The sequence below is a fragment of the Penicillium expansum genome (assembly GCF_000769745.1).
Source record: "Penicillium expansum strain MD-8 chromosome Unknown contig210, whole genome shotgun sequence".
In the NCBI taxonomy this organism is placed as follows: Eukaryota; Fungi; Ascomycota; class Eurotiomycetes; order Eurotiales; family Aspergillaceae; genus Penicillium; species Penicillium expansum.
Genome location: NW_015971429.1, coordinates 24,235 through 49,523, shown reverse-complemented (window position 1 = coordinate 49,523; position 25,289 = coordinate 24,235). Strand labels below are relative to the sequence as shown.

The 25,289-nt window shown below is 46.6% G+C and overlaps 11 protein-coding genes across 11 annotated transcripts; 5 read left to right on the top strand and 6 right to left on the bottom strand.

The window, feature by feature from the left end:
• Nucleotides 1-97: 97 nt before the first annotated feature.
• Nucleotides 98-953, top strand: PEX2_063910 (SDR family oxidoreductase; the record flags this gene model as incomplete). Its single annotated transcript, XM_016743662.1, has 2 exons — nucleotides 98-707; nucleotides 760-953. The coding sequence occupies 2 exons, from the start codon at nucleotides 98-100 to the stop codon at nucleotides 951-953; spliced, it is 804 nt and encodes a 267-aa protein (XP_016594727.1).
• Nucleotides 954-1,580: 627 nt separating this feature from the next.
• PEX2_063900 (DUF2841 domain-containing protein) lies at nucleotides 1,581-2,867 on the bottom strand (the record flags this gene model as incomplete). The annotated part of the gene is made up of 3 exons (XM_016743661.1): nucleotides 1,581-2,095; nucleotides 2,205-2,390; nucleotides 2,441-2,867. The coding sequence occupies 3 exons, from the start codon at nucleotides 2,865-2,867 to the stop codon at nucleotides 1,581-1,583; spliced, it is 1,128 nt and encodes a 375-aa protein (XP_016594726.1).
• A 123-nt stretch (nucleotides 2,868-2,990) lies between these two features.
• On the bottom strand, nucleotides 2,991-3,224 carry PEX2_063890 (uncharacterized protein; the record flags this gene model as incomplete). The annotated part of the gene is made up of 1 exon (XM_016743660.1): nucleotides 2,991-3,224. One exon carries the CDS (start codon nucleotides 3,222-3,224, stop codon nucleotides 2,991-2,993), a length of 234 nt encoding a protein of 77 aa, XP_016594725.1.
• A 2,484-nt stretch (nucleotides 3,225-5,708) lies between these two features.
• On the bottom strand, nucleotides 5,709-7,022 carry PEX2_063880 (Cytochrome P450; the record flags this gene model as incomplete). The annotated part of the gene is made up of 4 exons (XM_016743659.1): nucleotides 5,709-5,857; nucleotides 5,909-6,175; nucleotides 6,230-6,558; nucleotides 6,622-7,022. 4 exons carry the CDS (start codon nucleotides 7,020-7,022, stop codon nucleotides 5,709-5,711), a joined length of 1,146 nt encoding a protein of 381 aa, XP_016594724.1.
• Nucleotides 7,023-7,935: 913 nt separating this feature from the next.
• Nucleotides 7,936-12,301, top strand: PEX2_063870 (terpene cyclase/mutase family protein; the record flags this gene model as incomplete). The annotated part of the gene is made up of 4 exons (XM_016743658.1): nucleotides 7,936-9,939; nucleotides 10,555-10,769; nucleotides 10,811-10,937; nucleotides 10,991-12,301. 4 exons carry the CDS (start codon nucleotides 7,936-7,938, stop codon nucleotides 12,299-12,301), a joined length of 3,657 nt encoding a protein of 1,218 aa, XP_016594723.1.
• A 428-nt stretch (nucleotides 12,302-12,729) lies between these two features.
• On the top strand, nucleotides 12,730-16,812 carry PEX2_063860 (ABC transporter ATP-binding protein; the record flags this gene model as incomplete). Its single annotated transcript, XM_016743657.1, has 7 exons — nucleotides 12,730-13,012; nucleotides 13,100-13,674; nucleotides 13,732-13,819; nucleotides 13,877-14,286; nucleotides 14,345-16,288; nucleotides 16,363-16,478; nucleotides 16,542-16,812. 7 exons carry the CDS (start codon nucleotides 12,730-12,732, stop codon nucleotides 16,810-16,812), a joined length of 3,687 nt encoding a protein of 1,228 aa, XP_016594722.1.
• Nucleotides 16,813-17,855: 1,043 nt separating this feature from the next.
• Nucleotides 17,856-18,266, bottom strand: PEX2_063850 (uncharacterized protein; the record flags this gene model as incomplete). The annotated part of the gene is made up of 3 exons (XM_016743656.1): nucleotides 17,856-17,882; nucleotides 17,925-17,959; nucleotides 18,002-18,266. The coding sequence occupies 3 exons, from the start codon at nucleotides 18,264-18,266 to the stop codon at nucleotides 17,856-17,858; spliced, it is 327 nt and encodes a 108-aa protein (XP_016594721.1).
• Nucleotides 18,267-20,898: 2,632 nt separating this feature from the next.
• Nucleotides 20,899-21,672, top strand: PEX2_063840 (SDR family NAD(P)-dependent oxidoreductase; the record flags this gene model as incomplete). The annotated part of the gene is made up of 1 exon (XM_016743655.1): nucleotides 20,899-21,672. One exon carries the CDS (start codon nucleotides 20,899-20,901, stop codon nucleotides 21,670-21,672), a length of 774 nt encoding a protein of 257 aa, XP_016594720.1.
• A 770-nt stretch (nucleotides 21,673-22,442) lies between these two features.
• Nucleotides 22,443-23,074, bottom strand: PEX2_063830 (Scytalone dehydratase; the record flags this gene model as incomplete). Its single annotated transcript, XM_016743654.1, has 3 exons — nucleotides 22,443-22,796; nucleotides 22,865-22,962; nucleotides 23,038-23,074. 3 exons carry the CDS (start codon nucleotides 23,072-23,074, stop codon nucleotides 22,443-22,445), a joined length of 489 nt encoding a protein of 162 aa, XP_016594719.1.
• A 297-nt stretch (nucleotides 23,075-23,371) lies between these two features.
• Nucleotides 23,372-24,169, top strand: PEX2_063820 (Glucose/ribitol dehydrogenase; the record flags this gene model as incomplete). The annotated part of the gene is made up of 1 exon (XM_016743653.1): nucleotides 23,372-24,169. One exon carries the CDS (start codon nucleotides 23,372-23,374, stop codon nucleotides 24,167-24,169), a length of 798 nt encoding a protein of 265 aa, XP_016594718.1.
• A 218-nt stretch (nucleotides 24,170-24,387) lies between these two features.
• On the bottom strand, nucleotides 24,388-25,197 carry tpcG (oxidoreductase tpcG; the record flags this gene model as incomplete). The annotated part of the gene is made up of 1 exon (XM_016743652.1): nucleotides 24,388-25,197. The coding sequence occupies one exon, from the start codon at nucleotides 25,195-25,197 to the stop codon at nucleotides 24,388-24,390; it is 810 nt and encodes a 269-aa protein (XP_016594717.1).
• Between the last annotated feature and the right edge of the window lie 92 nt (nucleotides 25,198-25,289).

Genomic DNA, 25,289 nt, shown 5'->3' with positions numbered 1-25,289 from the left:
AGGGAAGCAAGTCGAACGAATGTCGCAACCGTACCAGCAATAAATGAATACATTCATCACTGGAATATACATTTCTTTACTCAAATAAAAACGAAGAATGTCTTCATATGCCATCACCGGAGCCTCCAAGGGCATTGGCCGCGAGTTCGTGCGGCAACTCGCTGCCGATACAACCAACACGGTCCTGGCTATTGTGCGAAACCCCGAATCGCCCGAAATATCTGAGCTTGCCTCCAATCATCCTAATTTGCACGTCATCAAAGGCGATGTTACGGACCCAAAGTCGATTCTTGAGGCTGCCTCGGCTGCAGCCGCCATCACAGGTGGTAAACTAGACGTGCTTATCCACAACTCCAATGCCGTTGATATGGCCACCATGTCCTTCAACCCAACTCAGATCCCCTTTGATGCTCAGGCCACTCGGGCAATGTTCGACCTGCCATTTAGTACGGGTATCTACGGCGGCATATGGACGACAAACGCATTCCTACCCTTGATAGAGAAGGGCGTTCAGAAGAAGATAGTGCACATCTCCAGCGCCATGGCGGATTCGGGTCTTATCAATAAGGCTGGTGTGAGCTATGCTGTCGCGTACTCTGTCGCAAAAGCCGGGATGAATGTTCAAGTCGCCAAGTACGCAGCAGAACTTGCGCCTAGAGGCATCAAGGTGTTGGCTTTAAGCCCTGGATGGGTTGATACATGGGAGGGTAAGTGGCCTTTTTGACAGCAGGGCAATTATCGACACTAATATCATTGCAGGAGAAAAGCCTTCCCAGGTAGTACAAGGGATCGAGATCATGCTGAAGCAGTTCCAGGCAGCCGAGCCTGAACTCAAGGGGCAGATTCAGCCCGAGGAGAGTGTTAGGAAGGGCCTCCAGGTGATTGAGCGTCTGGATTCCAAGACTAGCGGCTTACTCTTAAGCCATAATGGAGATACGGCAAGGTGGTTCTGAGTGCTCTGGATACTGATAAGTTGCATCGGGTGTTGTAATAAACTTACAGAGACATATATTGAATGGATGCTTGATAGAAGTTACCGAGGAATATCTAGTATGAGAATAGGATTATAGCCAGACCACCCATAGAGTAGTAGAGTAATATTCTAAGAATTGAAACCTTTTCTGTTGTATCTCTTGGAAGGGGACTCAGAGCGAGCATGGTCTCGTCCGATCTCCACCTCAACTCCCTTGCCATTTCCGGCGTGATTGTCCTCTACTTGTTAAGGTCTGCAGTCTACAGCGAACCAGCGCTGAGAATATTGTATTGGTCGCAGATAAGGATTGTGTCTATCAACTGCCGCTGCAATCACTTTCGTGAACCTCTCTATTAAATTATATAGCGCTAGCCTCGTCCTAACATCCTTTAATATGCCTCCAGCCCACCTCACTGCCGATTTGGTCCAAATATGCACGGTTGAGAGCCTTCTTCATTAACTCTGGCCAATCGAAAAGCGATATTAAACAATCTTCCTCTGAATGACAACACAGCCAAAAACAAATAGTTGCAGACCTGCCACCAGATTACCACAGATCTTCACGCAACCCAGGAAATCAGTTGGACTGGTCAAAGGTTGCTAGTTATCAACAGCCAAAATGGTGAGAGATATCACGACTCTCGTTTGGCTGCGCTAATTCTTCCGCTGTAAAAGGCCCAGGCGACACGAAGCTTTGTTGAGGGAATGTGCAAAAGGAGCCGGGGTATTGTAATGGATAGGTTTGGAGATCAATATTGACCGAAGGAGAGAAATTGTGTGTGAATACCGCGGGCCTGGTGGTGTCGACATGAGCCATCTCTTCGCTTTCGCGTTTTCTCTTGAAACGATGCGGCGGTGATGCTGGCAAAATTGTGTCAAAGCCACGTATGGTCTTGGGACCTAGTCCTGCGAAGAATTTCCCTGCAAAGTGACCCTGCACATTATAGGAATGTTCCAGAGGTAAGTGGGCCGGGAAATCTGCTACAGGCGCAAGCAATGCCGGTGGAGTATTGTTGGTAGGGCCTGACTCGACACATTCATATGGGGCGTTTGAGATTTTTATGGATGCTGTATCAAAAGGATTGCTCTCTCCGTTATGTTCGCTGTAGTTGAATGTGGGTTCTGTTGCTTTAGGTAGGTTCAAGCGACAAATCCAAACCTGACCCTGTCCATCTGCATTTAAGCATGAGATTATAGGCAGCTAACGTGGCAAGAGCTCATAATAACATACCACTCCTTCCCTCCAAAAAATCTACCTCTTTCTGGCGAACCCGATATATCTCATCTATGATGCATAATCGGTCTGCTGGGATTATATACCGGCGAATTGGCTGGTCGATCTCCCGTAGTTTTTCGGTTGTGATACAGTGGCTAGTACGCAGCTCACACAAAATATGGATTAGAAGCCTGATGCGCTCTGTTGACAGTCAGTTACTTGACAGGCATATAATCAGGGACAGTTTTTACCTTCTTTGAGAAGATGGTCGGGCTCTCGGTGACTAACTCCGGGAGGCCACCAGGGCGGCTTGGTCGCTTCAGGGTCAAATTGCTGAGTGACCCCCGCGACGATCTTCCTTCCGTTGTACGGAAAGTATACTTGCTTTCGGGGCTCCACCAGTTTAACGTAGGCTTTCGCGAGGGCCCGGCAATTTGTCTGCTGTAGGTTCCGAAATGCCTTATCATAATACCTCCGTAACAAATTGGGGTCTATGATAGGGATCATGGCTTCCGGCCTCCACATTTTGTTGTCAACACTCCAGACATTTCTTTTCGTGGTTTTCCGACCATTTGTGTTCCATAGGGGCAAAGTCTCTTTATGCTCTGTCTCCAAAGCTGGCGGAAATTGACAAGCTGGTGGGAAATTTTGCGCGTGCGCCTTGCTGTCTAAGCCCATCTTGTGAGAGGGGGCGATATGAGTTGTTCTTAGTGGCGATCCTTTCCTAACGACTGGTGTGATCTGGTCAGGCGATTTTGAGATGCCATGGTGTGCTAAAATTTGTTATTTCATTGTACTCTCCTATATGTAGTCAATGTGAAACCCACCTTGGCCTGTTGACCAACCAACTTCTCCTGACATCGCGACTGCTTTCAAAAAGGTATCTGCAAACGGTACCGATAGGCATCTTTGAAATGTGTTGGCAATCGACTGAGAGCACTTCAGGTGAAGCCGTCCCTCTATGTCGATAGATATGAGCGCAAAGTGAGAAGGGCTCAATTCACCATCTTTCACTAGAGGGGTGTGACAAGCCATTGAGTTATCGATGCTGGTATTCATAGTAGGAATTACTACCGTAAATATATCACACACTGCGGATTTTCTGGGTTTAATTTATATGTGAATATGATTTAAAGATTGCCCTGAGTGGGTATGTGAAAAGAAGGGGATATAGAACTTACCTTGATCTGCTCGGTACATAGGTACCATTCCAACCATTCCAAACATTGCATTGACCTCTGTTAGCCGTGGGAAGCTTCCCATTGGCCGGTCGAATAATGTGAAGTGACTTGGTATCAACTCGATAAGAGGTGTTGTCTTGCGGCGCAAATGAACTAGAACCGGATTGACTCGCATGCAAACTATAGACCCGGACACCAAAATGAGACCCGCTTCATTGCAGGTCATAAGGTACCTACCACTCATGTTGCAAGCTCTGAAAATCCCGTAAATATTACCATGCTATACCTCGGAAGATCAAGAAATCGGATAGATTCGTTCTTTCGATAGGGCTCTCTAGTACGCTTCCAAGGGAGTCATTACATGGGTTAATCTGGAGCAAAATCCAGTAAAATGTTTGCCCAGGGGCTTCCAGAATGGCAAGCACCGTGCGCACCGATATTGCTTATGGTAACCACACTTTACAGCTGTCAACTGTATTTTTTAGACTTTACCATGTGCCATCCTCAACCAAGCCACGAGAGCGGAGATAGTAGAAATCCGATCAATGAATACTCAATCTGAGCCAATTGAACTGGAGTTCGTGAATTAGGGTTCATAAACTGCAGCGCGGGAACCCTAGCATGACAGCTTTGATTCCTTTGTCGATCATTGTCTCCTAGGGTGATTGTTGCATATTCAGCATGTATAAACCAACCTTTGGACAATGACCGTGAGAAGCAATAAATGTCGGAATAAAGAACACCAATGATTAAACATAAGACATGATCTTCGTGAGACAATAGACCCAGATTTCTATTTAAAAAATATAAATAAAAATAAAAAGGAAAATTATTTGTCATTTGACCCTACGCGAGGAGTTCAGGGATAAAGACACATAAGTACCCCAGGAAGTATAACCGAACTATCACACCACGCAATCAAGGGATGGGTAGGTTCGTATTTTAGGCTTCTCGTGAAGGATCGACAACTGACGTGAACTCGTCTACGGAGTATGTATTCGGTAAATCTAGGCGTCCAATGCCAGTGAGGGTGGGGGACGGCAAGCTTTATGATTTGTCCGGGGAAACCCCCGTCACTCCCGCCCGTTTTTCTCAACACATCCACCGTTCCAGACGGTGAGATGAGGTCTCCAGTGAGATTGACATTCAAGCTGTAGGCATTCTATTTTTGAATGCTAATCCTAAGAGGAACCACCCTGCGTCCACTGCCTTGTGTTGGATCCAATGATTATCTCACCTGCGGGGACAAGGAGTTCGCGGGCCACTTTCGCTAACACCAAATCTGGGAAATTTGTGGCAGCTGATACCAAAATATGCTTGGTACTGAAGTACTTTTAAGGCCTAGCCACCAACGTTGGGGATCCTTTGTAAACACATCTTTTGGGTGATCTTTCGAGTAATCTATGATCCTCTCCTACAATTAACCTTATACATACGACCATAGGGTGTGGAAAACAGGGCTTCCCGTCCGCTCAGCCGTACTTAAGCCACACGCCGGTGAGTTAGTAGTTGGGTGGGTGACCACCAGCGAATCCTCACTGTTGTATGTTTTTTCTTTTTCTTTTTATTCCTTCGAAAGTCCTTGGCCGCTGGCATCCATCCCTTAACGTATTCCACAAGCGAGCCGCCATCTCCAAAACACATAGTAAATGCCACATTTCTCCTACACTTTATATTCCAACAATCACGGGTTTGTTTTATCAGACCACTTGTCGATAGCTATTTATAAGAGTTATTAGCCGTATATATATCACTTTCAAATAAATCAAAAGGCTATATTACCATCTTTTCAAACATTACCATGAATTACCGCTATAAAAATATATCTGAATGAGTAATAAACTTAAATTTCCTAAACTCCTGGAAGAGGCTATATAATACCTAGATGGTAATAGGCTACAAGGAAAGGATCTTATAGACCAACATTGTTGAGATATAAAGCTGTAATCTATCGCATATGATTCCTGTTTTGGAGATGGCGGCTTGCTTGTGAAATACGTTACTGGGGGGGTTTTTTTTTTCTCATAGGCAAGTCGTTATGTCTCAACTCTTTAGCATTCGTATCCACCGGGTGAACAATGTTCTCTTAAGATTCAAATGACAGCAAGGAAAAAAAACAAAAAAAAACACAAAAACAAGTAAGGTTGCCTAACCGCCGCATGGACCCTCTCAGCTGCTGGTGCTGACCAGGAATGAATCGTGAATAATTTTTTCATAATATATAGAAGCCGCCAGGAATGCGAGAGGACTGCGGTTGCATAATGGAAAATTCTCTGTATTTTACAAATTCTTCTTCTTTTGAATTATCGTCTGTCTCAAAATCTCGCATTGCAGGTGGCTATTTCAATCCAATCAGAACTCCATTCTCGTTTTCGAACGTCATGGCGATTTTTTCGGTCCATGGCTTGACATTGTAATCTGACACCGTGGAGAAAGTTTGAAAAATGCGGGCGATGATGTATGTGAGAATCGTCATGGCGTAATACTCTGCAAAATGGTTAGATGAAATACAAACAACCACTAAAGTCGAACACGTACTACCAGGACATATTCTAGGTCCTTTGTTGAAGGGAATGAACCCGGGCATATCCCCTGACAGATGTTCCCATCGTTCTGGGTGGAACTCTTCCGGTGCGACTCCAAATTCTTCTCCCAGGCGATGTTGAGCCCAAGTGGAAAACACCACTATTTCACCCTTTCGAAGAAGAATTGCTGAGGCTCCATCAATCCCACCACCACTTGGCAAGGTAGAATGTTTGTTCGCAACTCTTGCATTAAGTACAACAGCAGGGTAAAGTCTCAGGGCTTCCCCTCAAATGTCAGTTGAGTGCATGTTTCTCCTTCAAAATAGAGTCTTACCTTCAAAGATAACCCAACGAACATAATGAAGAGAGTTAAGCTGACCCAATGTTGGACGTGCAAAGCCAATCGTATCAACAATGCTGCCACGGAGCTTGCGGACGACGTGTTCGTTCTTAGAAAGACAATAAAACATGCCTGAAAGTGCAGTGCTCATACTGTCATTTGCTAATAATATACTCAAAGCTTGATCTGCAAATTGAGAGATCTCCTGTCGTTCCATATTTGAGTCGATCTTCTCTCCCACCCCTCTTCTCTTCTGAACCTCTCGAGTCGCGTGTGTTAACACGAAATTTCGCGCTCTCTTGCACGCGCGAAGGAATTGACCCCTAGGAAACAAATGACGCAGTGGTCCTCTAAATCCATCTTGGACAATGCGATTCTTAACATACAGGAGATCATCGAAAAATTGTTTCTTCTCTTGAGATTGGGTAAAGCTGAGAGCATCGACAGACTCCCCCAGCGAGAAAAGAGTCTGGATGTCCAAAGACAAAGCAAAGTTACAAGCTTGAACATCAAAGACGGTTCCATTCGTCGGTATATGCTTGACATATGCTTGGAAATGCTTTTCGCACTGATCCAAATCAATGATCTTTCTTAGATCTGCCAATCGGCCGCGTAGCTGGTCTCGACTTGCCTTCCACCCTACGCCGTCCAGGGTGAAAATTCCATGCGGTGTGATCGGTTCAAATAACGGTTTTCTCAGAGGCGAGCTATCGAAATCAGCGAATGCGGTGGATAGCAAATGTGTCGTGTTCTCTGGGTTACACGTGAATATAAGCCGATGTCCCATTACGCGTGAGGTATAGGTCTCTCCATATCGGCTGAATAAGTTATTGGTGTATGAAAGGGAACTTCTGCAGCGAAAGTGATATCCCAGTTCTAGCGCTTTTGCAATGCCCAATATATCGTATGGGAAACGGTCACTTTCGCCTCGCGGCTTCTCGCACCCAAGAAGTCGTTCCAGGTTTTTCATTCTTCGCATATGAGTGAACTGGTAAATCACAAGGATTACCACAATCCCTAAGAGAACTACGGTCGGCGACATGACCAGCACCCTATTTCTGACAATGTCAACAGCCGAGTAAAGCATCATTAGGAGAAACTCAGCTAAGCACTATTCATTTGGATAGAGTAGAACCTCTAGTTCATTCATGCAACGATATTGTATGCGAGTAATAAGGTTGTGGTGCTCCGTACTCAGATCAGCTTTTCTTGCATGTGTCACTTGATCGCTCAAATAAAATGATAGATAATATTTTCCTCCCTTTAAACCTGCTTTATGATTAGTGGCGCGGCTGAGCCTGCACGCCCCGGTCCCAAATATGTGGGTTTCTGCAAGGGATGACTAGTGCTCGCCCCTAGCCCTGTAGTGACCTTACATCGATCTACCCTGCTACGACAGCCCGGGCGAGAACTCCGCTAATCCAAGCACGGCACATGTATATATATGGTGTTATTTCGAATCTATGCAATAGATGAAATATAGTTAGGGCTATATGCTGTATGATAGTGATTGATTAGTAAGATTGATTAGTTTTAGTATTACCAGAAAAAAGCAAGTAGGTGCATACACATTAGCGTAGTTCTCGCCCGGCCTATCGTGGCAGGATATGTTGTATGTTGTATGCATACCCACTAAACTTTCTTCCTATATAATTTAAGAATGAAATCCGGTGTCGACAATCCTTCGAGGGCGTTTTCAAATGATGAATATGAACCTCACCAATGCAGTTCCAGAAGACAAGATCCACTCCGGCCATTTGGCTTCCCAGGTGGAGCATGCCTTGAAGCTCTCCAGAGATTATGCCAATGGATCAGTTCACTCCGATGGCCACTGGTGCGGCGAGCTCAGATCTAATGTCACGATAACTGCGGAATACATATTTCTTAGACAGGCCTTAGGGCTGGATATGAAAGCCGACAGCGCAGCCTATTGTCGACACATTTTATCTGAGCAGAACGAAGATGGCTCGTGGGGACTGGCTCCTGAGCATCCAGGTGACGTATCCACTACAACAGAGGCATACATGGCTCTCAAAATCCTAGGCCTCGATTCCAGCCATGTGGTGATGCGGCGTGCTCGGCAGTTCGTGCTTAAATCTGGAGGTATTGAGAAAGTCCGCGTTTTTACGCGCATCTTCCTAGCAACCTTTGGGTTGTTTCCCTGGGACGGAGTGCCACAGCTACCTGTTGAACTTATTCTTCTTCCATCAATTTGTCTGATCAACATATACACCTTTGCTTCTTGGGCTCGGGGTACGATCGCCCCTCTGTTACTCATCTGCCATCACCAACCTATTTTTCCATTGCCAAATGGAAAGTTCGCTAAAAACGACTATCTTGATGAGTTATGGCTCGATGCCACAAACAAAAACGTGTCATATGGCCTGCCTCTTTTGAGCTTGTTGTTCGAAGGTGACCTTCCTGGCGTTGCATTTACATGTATGGACAAATTGCTCTATTGGCTGAATGGACTTCGCTCAGTTCCGGTCCTCCGCTCCTATGCTCGAAGAAAATGCCTTAAATGGATCCTCGATCGACAGGAAGTAACCGGGGACTGGGCGGGAATCTTCCCACCTATGCATGGCAGCGTGTTTGCGTTCATCCTTGAGGGCTACAAGATCAACGATGACCCTGTTCGGCTGGGTATCCAAGCTATTGAGAATTTTGCCTGGGAAGATGAACGGGGTAAACGAATTCAAGCCTGTATTTCACCTGTGTGGGATACTGCCCTTATGTCAATTGCGCTTTCTGACGCCATGACGCCCGATCGACACGTCGTCGAGCAGGCCATTACATGGATCAGAAATCGACAATTGATTGTGCCTTACGGGGATTGGTGTGTATATCGACCCGGACTTCCACCTGGTGGCTTTAGCTTTGAATACAAGAATACCTGGTACCCCGACGTGGACGACACCGCTGCAGTCATTCTCGCCCAAATCAAACATGACGTGGAATCCATTGGATCAGACTCTGTGATAGCAGCAGCTATGTGGATTGTCGGGATGCAGAACCCTGATGGCGGCTGGGCTGCCTTTGACGTGGAGAACGACAAGCTATTCCTTAATAAGATTCCATTCAGCGATATGGACAGTCTATGCGATACATCCTGCGCGGATATCACTGGACGTATATTAGAAGCTTTTGGCTTGATGATGAAGCGCGCGCCAGAGAAGTCTCTCGCAAGTGATTGTTTCCCTACGCTACGAGCCGCCTGCACTCGCGGCATCAGATACCTTGCGTCTACACAAGAGCCTAGTGGGGCTTGGTTTGGACGATGGGGTTGCAACTACGTGTATGGCACGAGTCATGCACTGTGTGGTCTTGCGTACTTCGATGATACGCGGGTTTCTGGATTGGTGTTACGGGGTATACAGTGGCTGGGATCCAAACAGCAGGCCGACGGAGGTTGGGGTGAATCACTACTTTCCTACCGGTCGCCCAGTCAAGATTGGCAGGGATCAACCCCATCCCAAACTGCATGGGCTTTGATGGGATTGTTGGCACATCTTTCTCCAAAAGACCTTGCCATCCAGCGCGGTATTCAATATCTAGTGGCAACTCTCCAGCCGGAGAAGGGTATCGGGTCTTCGTGGCCTCAATCTGTGTTTACAGGAACCGGATTCCCTAATCATTTCTATCTTGGGTATGACTACTACCGTCACTATTTCCCCATGATGGCCCTTGGGCGCTATTTACAGGAAGTACGTAGTCAAATGTGACAGTAACTGAAGAGCTATAAATTGACCACTCATCCTACCATTTACACCTGATTTCTTTTAGTATTGGGCTCAGAGTAATAGCGCTGCATGTGAGATTTTAATGTGGCGTAAATAGTCTAGTAGATAGTACTTTGTGATATATCTATTCCGTACACCTGTCCGAATTCGAAAGTTATACCTAAAACATAGGTTCTTGACGCGACCGAGCAAGCCCGGCGCTATATTTTATCAGCTAGAACCGGAAATATTGAAAATCAGAATAATCCTTCTTGTCGCGGTACATTGAATAGCTTCTGTAGCTGATTTAAGTGGATGGAATTCATCAGGGATTTCGGCTGCTAGACCGCTTTTTTTGGTGGTTGGAACAAGTCTTTTTCTAATTCATCCCTTACATGACCACGGAGTAGGAAAATTCTTTTTCTATATTTTAATCTTCACAATCTGATTAGTCTCCCTTATTATTGCATCACGCTCGCAGCTAGGATAGAGGCAAACGCGGAGTTTGGTCCTTTGCATGACACGGGAAGATTGATGCATCTTTACGGAGTAGTAACTCACAAGTAAGATACTTCCAGCCTTGAACTGATAAACAATTAGAGTAGCAGCTTGACACCCGATCTACACATCGTCATTGACGAGGGCAGATTTCAAATCTGTTCCAGGCTCATACCAGACGCTACGGTTGTGAATCTTCTGAAGTTTGATTTCCAAGATATATCTCAACACGCGACTTTTGCCCTCCCAGGCAACCCCTCAGTATGTCTCTTCCAAACTTCGCTCGAAGACAGCCAGCGAAAGTGTCGACAGATCGGGTGATTCCACTACGATATTGGGATGATCTTGAATACATTAGATGTATCTGTCACGATTTCACCTTCCGGATCGACGATGTGCTCGATGTTCAAAAGCTGGAATCGGCTTTGTATCGGTTGATGGACATTGGGAATTGGGGTCAGCTGGGGGCTCGCTTGAGATTGAGAGTGAGATTTTTCCTTGATTAGCTATTTCGATTATGCAACTGACAATATTCCAGAGTGACAGCAGATTGGAGTATCACCTACCAGCAAGCTATACTAAGACACGGCCGCCTTTCATCTTCACCACGGTGAACTACGATATGAACATCGATGAGCATCCGATTGGGGCTAAACTACCGAAGCAAAATTACGACCAGTCGTTCTTATCACCTCCTGGGAGATTCTTCGAGCCGTTGGTCTGTCATCCGGAAAGTCCCAAGGAACTTGCAGACTGGATTTATTCGGACCGACCACAGCTCCACATCCACGTCGTTTCTTTCCGCGATACTACTCTGATAACGACAAGTTATGTACACACACTTTTTGATGCTATTTCTCGTACGTCTTTTTGGAAGGCTTGGGGTGCTGTGCTTCGCGGTCATGAAGAAGAAATACCGCCTATGGTGCCGTTTGATCAAGACCCGCTGCATACACTGGGACAGGATTACCCGAAAGAAAGATACCATAACTTTGGGCTCTTGTTGACCGGTTTCAGCCTTGTTATGTTCGGTATCCGATACATGTTAGAGCTACTGTTTACCCAGGATGTGGTAGACCATACCATTCGTGTCCCAGGAACCTACGTGAAAAAGATGAGAGAGCAAGCACGACAGGAGCTGGCCGAGGCCGCTCCAAAGGGGGCTGAAATTCCTTTTGTCAGTGAAGGGGATATCGTCATCTCATGGTGGATGAGGACCATGATAACAGCGCTGAAGCCTTCGCCAGAACGACCTATTTTATTGATGAATGTGTTCAATGTATGGAGACTTTTCCCGGAGTGGTTCCCTCCTAATGGAGCTGGCTTCATCGGGAATGCATTCTTCTATTCTTACACGCTACTCTCCTCTAACAAAGTTATCCACGACGGTAGCCTGGCATACACCGCATCCAAGAACCGCCAGGCGCTCATGGAGCACAGGACACGTGAACAAGTTCAGGCAATGACAGCTATTCAGAGGAAATCCTACAAAAGGACTGCGCCTGTGATCGGGCGTACAAATAACTTTTTCATGGCCTGCACGAACCAACAGATGTCGGGCAACTTCAATGCGGATTTCTCGGGTGCCGTGATCAAGCCTGGTGTGCCTTTGGCTCACAGGGCGCACGCACTGGGTCAACCCTCGTACATTAATGACATTGAGCACGCTCGGGGATATCCAACTCGCAACGTTGTTCGAATTTTGGGCAAGGATGCTGCTGGTGACTGGTGGCTTCTATTCAAGACCCGATCAGGGGCATGGCGAGAGATCCATCGGCAGTTGATGTCTATTTATGATGGTGATGAGCCAAGACTAGAAGGTGAAGTTACTGAGGTTACAAAATCGTGAAGGTCAGATTGCGTTGGGTTCTTTGCACTTTCGAGGACACATTTTTCTTTCATTAAGACGGCACCCTAGGGCGATACAACTTGTCATGCGTTGCGGTATAGCGAGTAATTGAATGCCAGCATAGAGATAAATACCTTGTACTAGCTGATCCATGACTAGTGGGATTGGGACCATTCAGGAAGATGTCTTAGCTTGATTAAAGGCTCAATAAACAATGCATATGATGCATTTGCTAACACCCGGCATTATAAGCTAATAATTTATAGCCAATAGTGTGATTGACCTTGCAGACTGATGTTTGCTTATTCGATCGGCTACCGTGTAGAATGCATGTTGTGATCGACACGTCACTGGCATGCACCCCTTGTCCTCTACCAAAGTAGAACAAACGCGAGCTAGAACAACTTCAAAGTGCAATAGACCGAGCTATGTCGGTATCTGTCGAGCATATTCTGCTTCAAGATATTCAGCCGATTGCTGGGTTCCCCGTCACCGCGCAGGTCATCAACTCTCAGGTTCATATTGAACCCAGCAACGCCAACTTCTTGTCTCTCTACCGATACGCGACGCCGTTACAGTTATGCACGCTTTTCGGCTCAGCATTATGCGCAATTATTGCTGGTGCAGCGATGCCCTTGGTCACTGTAGTGTTCGGGTTATTGGCAGATGAATTCATTAATGGAGATGCGAAGTCTTCGCAGTATGTCATCGGTAGGACTCAACATTTCACTGTTATACTAGTAATCATCGGTAACAACTTCTCTCGCCAAATTTCGAATTTAGCTAATCATGAGCTAGCGACCGGGTCGTTTGCGACGACTTTGATCAGCACATGGGGCTTCAATGCAACTGGGGAGCGACTCACGCGTCGGCTCCAACAAACTCTCTTGTCTTCAGTTATGCAGCAGAACATAGCATATTTTGACATTATTGGAGCAGGCGAGTTGATCTCAAATCTGGATCAAGACATGAAGTTGATACAAGACGGTATCTCCCAAAAAGTGGGCGATATTATCTCTGGGCTATCTGGATTCGCAGTCGCCTTGGTCTGTGCTTTCATGAGCAACCGGCGATTCGCGTCCATCATGATCACTCAGCCAATATCTCTCATTTTACTCGTTGGATTGATGGGATCGTGGTTAAGTAAAACACAGCGAAAGGGGTTGGCGCATAGTGTGAGGGCGAACAATTTTGCCCAAGAGGTCCTTGGGGCCATGAGAAATGTAATCGCCTATCGCAGCCAAGAAAGATATACCGAAAAGTACCGCGGCATCTTACGGTATCTGTCTGTCTTGGACTTTTGGGAGCGGCTGATATTCGCTGTGATTGTTGCGGGTTCGTTCGCCATCCTGCACTGGGGCAATGGACTTGGGGTATGTCAACTTCACGCCTGGATTATGGTCATTGGTCTCTTCTGATAAAATTGATAGTTCTGGCAAGCCGAGCGTTTGATTAGTCTGGGTCAGTGTACTATCTCAGAGGTATTGACTATCCTGTATGCTACGACGGTTGCTGGGGGTATGCTTTGTCAGGCCTTGCCCTTTGTTGTGAGCATTGCGAACGCTAATGGAGCAGCATCTCGGGTCTTCTCGGTAATTGACCGAGTCTCTGCAATAAACCCTTTAGAAGAGACAGGTTTAAAGCTCGATCTGATCACTGGAGTCATTCGGTTTGAAGAAATCAGCTTTGCTTACCCCTCGCGCTTGGGGCACCTGGTCCTTGATAATGTCAGCTTCGAAGTGCCCGCGGGAGATACTGTTGCTTTGGTCGGGCCATCTGGCTCTGGAAAGTCTACAGTATTTGCTCTACTAGAGCGAATGTACCACCCACTGGGTGGTCGAATAACGATAAGTGACACACCCATTACGGAAATGAATATCTCTTGGTTCCGATCTCAGATTGGTTACGTTGGTCAAGACATTACCTTGTTCAACACAACGATCCATTCGAATATTGCCCACGGACTCCCAAGAAATGTTCAAGAGGTATGATCCGAGTAACACGCCATTCCATGAGATCATACTCACTGGCTCTCGACGATAGACACTGGATGAGATGAGCATCAGGCAACGAGTCGTCCAAGCAGCTGAAACTGTCGGCATCCATTCCTTCATCGCCAATTTGTCTCAAGGATACGACACAGTCATTGGGGCAAACGGATCAAGACTATCAGGTGGCCAAAGACAACGACTCGCAATTGCGCGCGCAATTATATCACAGCCCGCAATTTTATTGCTAGACGAGGCCACAGCCGCACTCGATAGTCAAAGTGAGAATGATGTCCAGGAAGCTCTCAATGCGGCTGCTTCTGGGCGCACTACCATCATAATTGCCCATCGCCTCTCGACGATTCGAAATGCAGACAGAATCATTGTTATGGCAGATGGCACAATATTGAATGAAGGAACCCATACAGAGTTGATGCGAAAATGCTCACTGTATCAAGAGCTTGTTGGACAACAAGAATTCAGCTCGAATAATCGAGAAGAGAAAGACCTAGCTATGCAGATAGTCCAGACAAAGACACAGCCAGGTCGCGTCTCTATCAGGACCAGTGCCGCACCAGCTGAAGATGATTCTTCATCTGCAGCGCATTTTGGAAGCAGTATCAAGATAATCTGGGGGTTGAACAATCCAGAAGTTTTGTATACTTCTGCAGGCATCGTCTTGAGTGTGCTTGCTGGTGCGACATACCCCATCCAAGCAATTTTCTTTGGAAATGGAATCATCTCGATCTTAAATCCCTCTTTGAGTACAGGTGGCCACACCACTCAATACTGGGCAACAATGTATTTGATCCACGGATTCATTGTGCTTCTGGTATACTGTCTCCGAGGATATTGCTTCGCTGTGTCGGCGTGTCGACTGAGTCTTCGAACCCGGTCGGAACTGTTCAAAACGTTCCTCTTCAAAAGCATCCCTTTCTTCGAGGAAAAGGATCATTCAACAGGAGCATTGGTTAGCTTTCTCTCCTCGGAGACTGTCAAAGTGATAGGCGTATCAGGAACGTCCCTCGGGCTCGTGGCCGAAAGCATTATGATGCTTGGAACTGGAGTTGTTATTGGATGCATCTTTGGCTGGAAGATCGGACTTGCTGCGATCGCGACCGTTCCACTTGTGGCAGCCTCTGGATTCCTGCAGTATTATATTGTTGCGCAGGTTGAGAAATTTGTCAGGCGTGATACCGACGCCGTAGTTGTTGCTCATGAGGCTTTCACTGCAATTCGAACTGTGACGGTACTCGGCCTGCATAACTCAGTCATGGAATCATTTCAAAAGGCAATTGACCGAGATAGGCGAGCCAAATACTGGATTCTTTCTGCTACCATGTATGCATGCACGACATCCTTACGCATATTGAGCATTGCGTTTGTATTTTGGTACGGAGGTACTCACCTCATCGCAACGGGCGAGTATAATATTCAGCAGTTTTTTATCTGCTTTGCTGCGACAGTCTGGGGAACACAATCGGCAGCGACGCTCTTTTCGCGTGCTCCAGATATTGCTGGTGCTCATGGTGCTGCTCAAAGAGTGAGAGACTTGATGGAAATACAGCCTTCACTACGCTCTGGAACGCCAAGAACTAGTACTTCTCTACCTGCACCAAGTGCAACAGAGGATCTGTCTTTGCAACATGTCAGCTTCAAATATCCAGCACGTCCAGCTCAACTCGTTTTGAACGAAGTTAGCTTTGAAGCCCCTCGTGGGTCTTTTATTGCACTTGTCGGAACGACTGGTAGTGGTAAGAGCTCCGTGATAAACTTGATAGAGCAGTTTTATACGGCAGAGCGTGGTGACATAAGGCTTGCCAATACATTGATTGCAGAATACTCTGTGGATAGCTATCGCGAGTATTTCGCACTCGTCGATCAGAATCCATGCTTAGTTGGAGACGACTTGCGGGAATGTTTACAAAGCGGCAAGCGATATTTCTCTGATGATGAAATCCAGGGAACTTTGGAGTCTGTTGGACTGGGAGAATTTGTGGTAAGCACTTGCATCCCTAATTTTGAGATTGATTGAGTTCTTCAAGAGGATCTGACCATGAACTATTCTTCCAGTTATCTCTTCCGCAAGGATTGAGTACTTCTGTCTTAGGCAATGGTTCCATGCTTTCTGGTGGGCAGCGCCAGCGCATAGCGATTGCTAAGGCTCTTCTACTCCGGCCTAAAATTCTGTACGCCACTTGACTTTTGTTTTCATCCATTGAATGTGCTGATTTCTGACTCGCAATTACTAGTCTGCTAGATGAGGCAACCTCTGCACTTGATACTGCATCGGAGCATCTAGTCCAAAGGGCTATAAGAGACGCCATGAGAGGCCGGACTACGATCGCGATTGCTCATCGATTGAAGACCATTGTCGATGCCGACGAGATCCTTGTGTTTGATTATGGCAGGATTATTGAAAGAGGAACCCATGATGAGTTGATAAAGATAAAAGGTAAATACTGGCAAATGGCCACCTTGCAGGAACTAAGTGGGAAGACTAAGTATGTGATGAATCCCTAGGTATATATAGAAAAGTCTCTTGCACAAAGTATGCTCTTTTTACCGCCTTCGCGTACGTCTAAAAATATTCAAAAGACTAACTAAAAAGACATCTCAAAAGGCCAGTTAAAAAGACACCACAAGGCCGCAAATGCGGCCGACTATTCTTGTATACGTAACCCGAAAACCCTGAACATAACATCCTTCCTAGAGATACTTTCACACTAGGATGCAAGGGTGTCCAGGCCCAAGATCCGAAAGACTCTGCTCTAGCAACTAATCAAAAAAGCTATCTTGGTTTTCAATGGCCTAAAAACAACCTTTCGACTGCGTCTCAATTTTTCTGATCGGGGGGTGCAGCGGCTTTATGAGGGCGCTATAGGGCCCTGCCTACTGAGCATTTCACCACACATTGTGATTGCTCAGTTACCACCTCGGTTGCTTAATTAATACACAGTTGAATAGTCGTAGATGATAACTACTTTGTTATCGAAGAGGAAGTAGAATTTTACTATATTTCCTCTGTAAATTCCCACTCTTGCTTCCGTAGAAAAGTTATTGGATGTGTTCGTTGATATCTAATAATTCTACTTTAGAGCTATCTTTTCTTCTTTTTGCTATATTTTGTAATATCTCTATTTTTCATTCCATCTTAGCGATTAACTATACATATGTTTACCTTAAAGAAAGAAGATAGTTAGGATAGATGATGGCAGGAATGGGAATAGGATGGTTTATATAGAAATAATCGAGCTCAAGGCTATAGAAAATATACAATAATAGTAGTATATTTGGTGGCAGAAGTATTAGCTGCCAGTAAGTGCATTGAGATTTTCTCTAGGGGAATAAGATTCACAATTTGGGGAGTGGTTCTAGGAAGTCCTAGAAGTAATACCAATAGCGCTCGAAAGTGAAGAGAGGAAAGTAATAATAATTAAAATAGCCATTCAAGAAGATTAATTGCGCACAAATAACAGGAGACAAGGACACAGATATATGGTGTCTCTAATTGAGATACATATTATGATCCTGGATGCAATGAACCTACTCCAAACCCTACCATCCTACAATGCTACAAGCGAGTCAGTAAACTGTAAATGTGAATTGGAACCACCCATCAATGTTTGACTTACATCGAAATCCCCCGCAAAGGCTTTTATCTCTCCATCTGGGATAAGTAGTACTGATTTGCAAGTTGTGTTCGGCTTACCAATCATTCCACGGCATATTCCATATCCTCGGTCAAATATTGGACGTATGGCCTGGATGCCGCCTTCTCCAGCGAAGACTTCGAAGCCTGTCAACGTCTGGCCGCAAAGACCAATCTTGATCTGCTTTTCGGGGATTCCATAGCCAAAACTAATGTTTGATGAACTCTCGCCGTATACAAGGCTGAACCCGGTGATAAATGAATGTTCATCTTCAGCAAGAACGGAGACAGCGATTTCCACAAGGTCGCTAGAGATGGTGGTCATCTGAGGTGGTAATAGGTTATGCACTCCACGACACCGCATGCAGATGTCATTTCCGAGTGAAGGTGGAGGAGTGATGTCGAATCTGTAAGGCCGATCGCATTGGACTTTTCCAGCGGCTCTGTCCCACAGTAGGCTATCAAATCGAGTTATGTTCTCAGGCGATGTAGATATTGAAGCTTCAATCATCATACACCTATCTCTGATCCACTCGTTATGAAGCCACTGTAGCCTTCGAAAACGTAATGTCTTGGTTAGACGCCTCGGTTTGCTAGTGCAGCGGTACATCAATCTCCAATCTTTACAACCTTCTTCCAAGAGATAGTTGAGATATCCTCGTTCCCGATGAATAAAAAAGCGTGTTTTCCAAAATTCCTGATCTTCAAATATGTTAGCCATAACTTTCGACGCAAGTCTCAAGCTGAGGTATTCAGGCGTTGAAAGAAGATAGGCGATTTTGAAGCGGATTTCGAGTGGAAGGAGACGAAAGAAGTCATTAACTTGGGCCTCATCCTTCGGTTGATGTTCACATTGTATGTTTGCTGCCTTTGGGAAGGACCTTGCTTCGGCCCGGAATGCGATATATCGAAAGCATCTCGGGCTAGGCGTCCCGGTTTCTGGGACTACAAAATCTAAAGGTTCCCATCCATTATTTGAAATTGCTCGTGGATGCGAAGATCTGGTAAGAGAAGTGGAAAAATGACTTACAGGCTCGATACTGTGGCCAAGGTGCTTCTTCGACTACGTTGGCCAATTTATCGAGAGGCACAATTCCGTTGTTGAAATGTCGTATCAACAATTTCCAGCAGCCTTTATGGAACACGCATGATTTGGAAAGGTCGCCCTCCCAATCCCCGAACCGTTCATGTCTTTCTTTATCACCATAACATTCTTCGATCAATTCTCGAATTGGCATTGAGTTGATCTTCAGTGACCTATTGCGATATAATCATCAAGTTGCAACTGGAGAACTTACCATCTTGTACCTCTTCGGGGTCAAGTGCAGTTCCACAAGACGCACATGGAGGATCATCGTCGAGATAAGAATACACACGTTTTTTCCCCATGATTAAGATGAAGTAGTTTTCCTCGCTTTATACAGGATGTAAATAAAGTCTAGGGAATGTGCAAAGCTTTTATATTCATATAATGTGTCGATCATGATTGCATCATTGACATTGGATCATATATCTCTCTATAAAACCTTGAAGTTTTCCAATCTTCCCAGGTTGCTTGTCAAAGTCACATGGCCAAAAGAAAACAAATATTTATCAGATATCAGGATCCGAGAAAGGTAGGGATTGTAATGAATAGATGAATGTATAATTTAGTAGAAATGAGAATTACAGGGGAAGAAGAGAAGACGGACAGTTCGTTCCCTTAGAACGAGCTATCTACTATCTACTGAGCTCTGCTAATATATGAGATTATCTCATAATCTAACAACATTACCTTGTTAGACATAGCTGGTCTCATGCAGTGGCTTCAGATTCAGTGCTTTTGATATAATAGATATTTCGCATTTCTTCCACCAAGTCACTATAGATTCCTAAGGATTCATTAAATGAAGACAGCGCTCACACTCGGAAAAGAGGGTGCCGGAGTAGGAAGGGATCCACCTAAGGAGTACGATCAGAGATGCGTAGAAGGATGATATGTGTTTTCCTTAATAAATGAATCCGAAATGCAAAACGGTTGAATAATATATTATAGAGTTACTAAACTAGGCAGCATGTAAGAGTGAATCTTTCACGGGGTGTAGATTTAGAATTGTAAAATTGTCCAATCTTCTTCATATCTGGGAATGAAGTCATATTTATGGCTTCGATTCCACCCCTGTAAATTGCTCACTGATATGCATTTGTAATGAGAGAGTCAAAAAGAAGAAGCGCAAAGAGCGGTATTAGTACTAAGTACTAGATTCTTCCAAATTCCATTGACTGAATGTAGCCTGGATTGAAATGCTATCCTGGGATATAGGATACACGAGTTTGTATAGCGGAATGTGTGGTAAAGGCGTCAAACTGCGTCAACACCACTGGTCCTGATTCCGTAGGAATTCTGCAACACTTGACGTATGCATAAAGTTATTTATGCGTGAAGTCAATTAGGGCTTAGCGTTGAAAAGGACCCAGATGCATGTGAATTATAAAGAATTAACTTGGGTTTTAATCACAAACGACCATAGATGTCCTACTGGCGGGTTCCCCATCACAACTTTGGAATATATAACTCGGAAAGTGACTTTATAACGAGAATAAAAAAAGAAATTGTTATAATCTGATTTTTATAGCAATTAGCAATAAATAGAGGACATGGGCAACATGAACCGTGACTAAGCAATTCCTAAAGTGCGATCAGTATGCATATGCATGTCGTGATTCTAGGCATGCAGGTCGTAATGCTGGCCATCCCTCATCCAATGCTGCCGACCAGTACCATGCCTAGGACTACGTCACCCGGTGCAATTATTCATCTATCCCACGGTGACAAACAAGATCGAAGATGCGGGCAGGAATTACAAATCATATCAGGATAGAGGTAGAGAGACGTATATGTACCGTCAAGGTTCACAACCGACACCTCACATCCCTCCATCATATCATTCCGCATCATATAATTTCACATCACCACAATGCCCTCAATTTCCGGTCAATCTATCCTCGTCATTGGCGGTTCGTCAGGAATTGGCGCAGCCGTCGCCCGACTCGCCGCGGAGCAAGGCGTCCGCGTCTCCATCGCGTCGTCCAACCCCGCACGCGTAGCCAGCGCTGTCACTAAGATCAAATCCGAGTCCCCAGCAACAATCCCTGACACGAACATCAGGGGATTCACCGTTGACCTCGCCCAGCCGGATATCGAGCAGCGCCTCGAACAGCTCTTAGCCGACGCCACAGCCGACGGCTCTGAGCTCCTCGACCACATCGTTGTCACAGCCGGCCAACCGACAACGCGGTCCCTTGCCCACACTGACCGTGACTACCTCTTCGACCAGGCACAGCTCATACTTGTCGCGCCGATCCTGGTCGCCAAGCTCGCCCCGCGGTTCCTCAAGCCGAGCTACACATCGAGTGTGGTGTTTTGCGGCGGCAGGCTCGGCGAGAAGCCCATAAAGGGGTGGCCGACTGGAGCGGCATACGCGGCCGGGCTGGATGGGCTGACGCGCGCGCTGGCACTGGATTTGGCTCCGCTGAGGGTCAATGTCGTGCATCCTGGCCCGACGGATACGGAGATCTGGGGGGAGACGCCGGAGCAGCGTAGGAGCACGAGGGAGTTTTATGCTTCGACAGCTCTATTGGGCAAGGTTGGTACACCGGAGGAGGTGGCTGAGGCGTTTATCTACCTGCTTAGGGATTCGAACATTACGGGCACGAGTATCCACTCGAGTGGAGGCGTGCTGGTCCAGTGATTTAGTGGGTATCACTTCTGTCACCGTATGTAGTTCACATATGTTTAACGCAGCATAGGTATGCATAACATTCTAGTACTTTGCTTTTACAATTCTCTCTATGATTTGCGATTAGCGGTTCTCAATACATCTAACGTAAAATTAGCATACATATAAGCATATGTAGAGGTGTGTCCTCGTCCAAGCCACTTTTACTGCACATTAAAGAACAAGAACAACTCCTCATCCACAATGGCCCCCGTTCCATTCTACGTCATCAAACTTGACTACTACATCAAAACCCTCAAGCTGGGTAGTCCAGATGAGGCTGGGGCCAAGGCCGACAGTACCTAACAGCCCATAGAAGTCAGGTCCAACGAGGCGACGACACCTTTAGGCCATTTTTGCTAGGGAGTTTACTATGGCACCAGCAATGTCCGAGACGATGTGCCAATGTCTGCGGCTTTGCAGTCGGATCTCATGATTTAGGAACTTCGTACTTAGGGTCCTTAGGTAGGTTGGAACAATTTGACTGTTCCGGTCCCAGCCAAGGTAGTAGAATGGGACCTAAGCGGTGGATGCAAATGCTACACATACGTTTTAAAATGAGATTTAATTGGTGTTCCTCGCCTTAAATAGCCGAAGAGGATTGAGCTTGTATTATTCTGTGGCTGCCCTTGATATATAATCTCCCAATCTAAATCCTATAGGTGTCCACAGCCCAGATATATTGATTTCTTTATCAACAGACTGTAGACAACATCTGTCATGATATCTACGTCTCATAATAACTACTCGTGAAAGATCCCATCAACATCATGCTCCTTCCATCGAATGTCCGGTTCCAGCCCCGCAAACTTCCACTCGCCCTCCACCCTCCGGTACTGAATCGTCGCCTTCCCATGCGCATGGCCCTTGACCAACACCTCTGACAGCGCATCATCGCCATACTTCTGATGCGCCACGCGCATCTGGTGATACCCTGTGACCGTGTCCTCTCCCGTCTGCACCCATTTCGAGGCCCCGATCAAGTGCTGTGTCTTGATTCGCGCGTTGCCTAGGAAATTGGCGCTCGACGCCAGCGCGACAAAGTCGTCGGCGGGCATGGACTCCCATTCCTGACCCATCACGGAGCTATAGTTGATCTACTCACGTCAGGGAACTGGTGTCGTGGCTGAAGGTCTTGGGAAATAGGGCAAGGATAAGTACGTACGTGCAGTGTTGGGGCGATGCACTTGGCAAGGCGGTCCCAGTCCTTGCTGTCGTAGCTTTCGGCCCATTCGAAGAGTGCAAGTTGACAACCTGCGATGGCTGAATTGGAATTAATTCAGCTCATTAGTGTTTGGAGGCAGGTAGTGGGGGAAACAAAAAGTAATCTGTACGTACCTTCATACGCAGGCGGCTGGTAGGCGGCTTTGGTCATGATCAATAACTGGTAGTGCCAGAGGAGGAGGTTGTTAAAAGTTGAACAATGAAAAAAACACCACATGATTGGCTTTTATCTCCCTCTTAATCCATGCTTCGGCATATATCTAATGTCCCGAGTCTGACCTCCCGAGACAAGCTTGCCATTTCGGGAGGAGTCGGACATGGTGGAAGCCGTGATTCCGTGATTCTTGGTTATAGAGAATATATGATCTATAAAAAAGCCCCATGGCTGGCTTTTTCATCCCCAAAAAGAGAGCATCCATTCCAGTTAACCTCTTCCATCTACATCAACATGTCAACTACCCCCTACATCCCTGGCCGCCTGGATGGCAAAGTCGCCCTCGTCACTGGCTCAGGCCGTGGTATAGGGGCAGCAATTGCCATCCAACTCGGTCGCCTGGGCGCCAAAGTCGTCGTCAACTACGCCCACTCAGCCGAACACGCCGAAAAGGTTGTGGCCGAGATCAAGCGCCTCAACTCGGACGCGATCGCCATCCAGGCGGACGTCCGCGATGTGTCGCAGACGGCCAAGCTCTTCGACGCTGCCGTGGCGCACTTTGGCCAGCTTGACATCGCCGTCAGCAATTCAGGCGTGGTCAGCTTCGGCCACCTTAAGGACGTAACGGAGGAGGAATTTGACCGCGTCTTCAGTCTTAACACGCGCGGCCAGTTTTTCGTGGCCCGCGAGGCGTACCGCGTGCTGCAGGAGGGCGGACGCATCGTGCTCACTTCGTCTAACACGTCTAGGGACTTTAGCGTCCCGCGGCACTCGCTCTACTCAGCCTCCAAGGGGGCGATCGATTCATTTGTGAGGATTTTGTCTAAGGACTGCGGCGATAAGAAGATCACGGTCAATGGGGTCGCGCCGGGAGGCACCGTGACGGATATGTTCCACGCCGTTTCGCAGCACTATATCCCCAACGGAGAGAAGTTCACGGCTGAGGAGCGCCAGCAAATGGCGGCGTTTGCATCGCCGTTGCATCGGAATGGGTTCCCGGAGGATATTGCTGGCGTGGTTGGGTTTCTGGTGAGTAAGGAGGGGGAGTGGGTGAATGGCAAGGTCATTACTCTGGACGGCGGTGCGGCGTGATGATTGTATTGGAATCACAACATGGATTTTGCCATAGAGAACATGGAATAAATCATGCAATAAATACTACTATACTCATTGTGGGTTGTTCGTTCTCAAAACCATTGCAATACCCAAATGACGTATCCATGACCCTAGCCCTAATAATGTGTAGCCATCTCTACCACAACCTCTCGATATATACAATCTGTCCATCACCTCACGATAAAATGAAACTACTATGGCCCCGTGTTTAACGGCAGGTAAGGGTGCAGAAATGGAAAAAAGTGTCGCAGCAGCCCCATGAATATACACATCGGAGTTCCTCTCGGGAACTTAGCCTTCTGGCTCGCATTAACCACACTCACATCTCGCATATCGTAGCTTCCATTCACGTCTTCGGCAGCTTCAATCATTGCAGCAGCCAGGTCCAAGTAGGACAGGGGGCTGTCTTCGTCGGTCAGGCTCAAAGCATGTCCTCGCTGGATGTCGACGGAGAGCGCGCCCGGCTTGACGAAGATAGACGTCAACCAGTCCCCTTCGGCGCGAAGGATCTTTTCGGTCTCGATTAAGTCGCTGTAGACGTGCGAGGCCGAACGGAGGAGGACAAGTCGGAGGAGGTACGGGACGTGGCGGGAGAAGTGGTCGTCGATGGTCGCGGATGACAGGAGGACAAGCTTAGGTAGTTTCTGTGGTTTGTTATCCCCGAAGCTCGTCTGCTGCCTGATGTTGTGGAGCGATTGGATCACGGCCTTGACCGTGTCTTGGGCGAGATGACAGTCGGGGATGTTGTCGTTGGTGGAGACAACCAAGAACACCACCCGACAGTCACTCAGGCATGAGGTCAGAAGGGCATTGTCTTGGATGCTGCCTTGGAAGATTTTGACTCTTTTTTCTTCGTCGAGGTTGGGCAAGAGACGGAGAAGCTTCGGCCGGTTGCGACAGTATGCGTGAACATGGGCGTCGGGATTATGGAGGAGGTTTTGGATGAGTGCCGTGCCACAATTTCCCGTGGAGCCTAAGACGGCATAAATGTTGGGGGAGGGCATGTTTTCAGTTTTCTTTTCAGCTCAGCTACTTTTATACGAGAATTGACTTTGACCATTAAACAGCGAACTGATTCTTGTTTCTATATTAACCC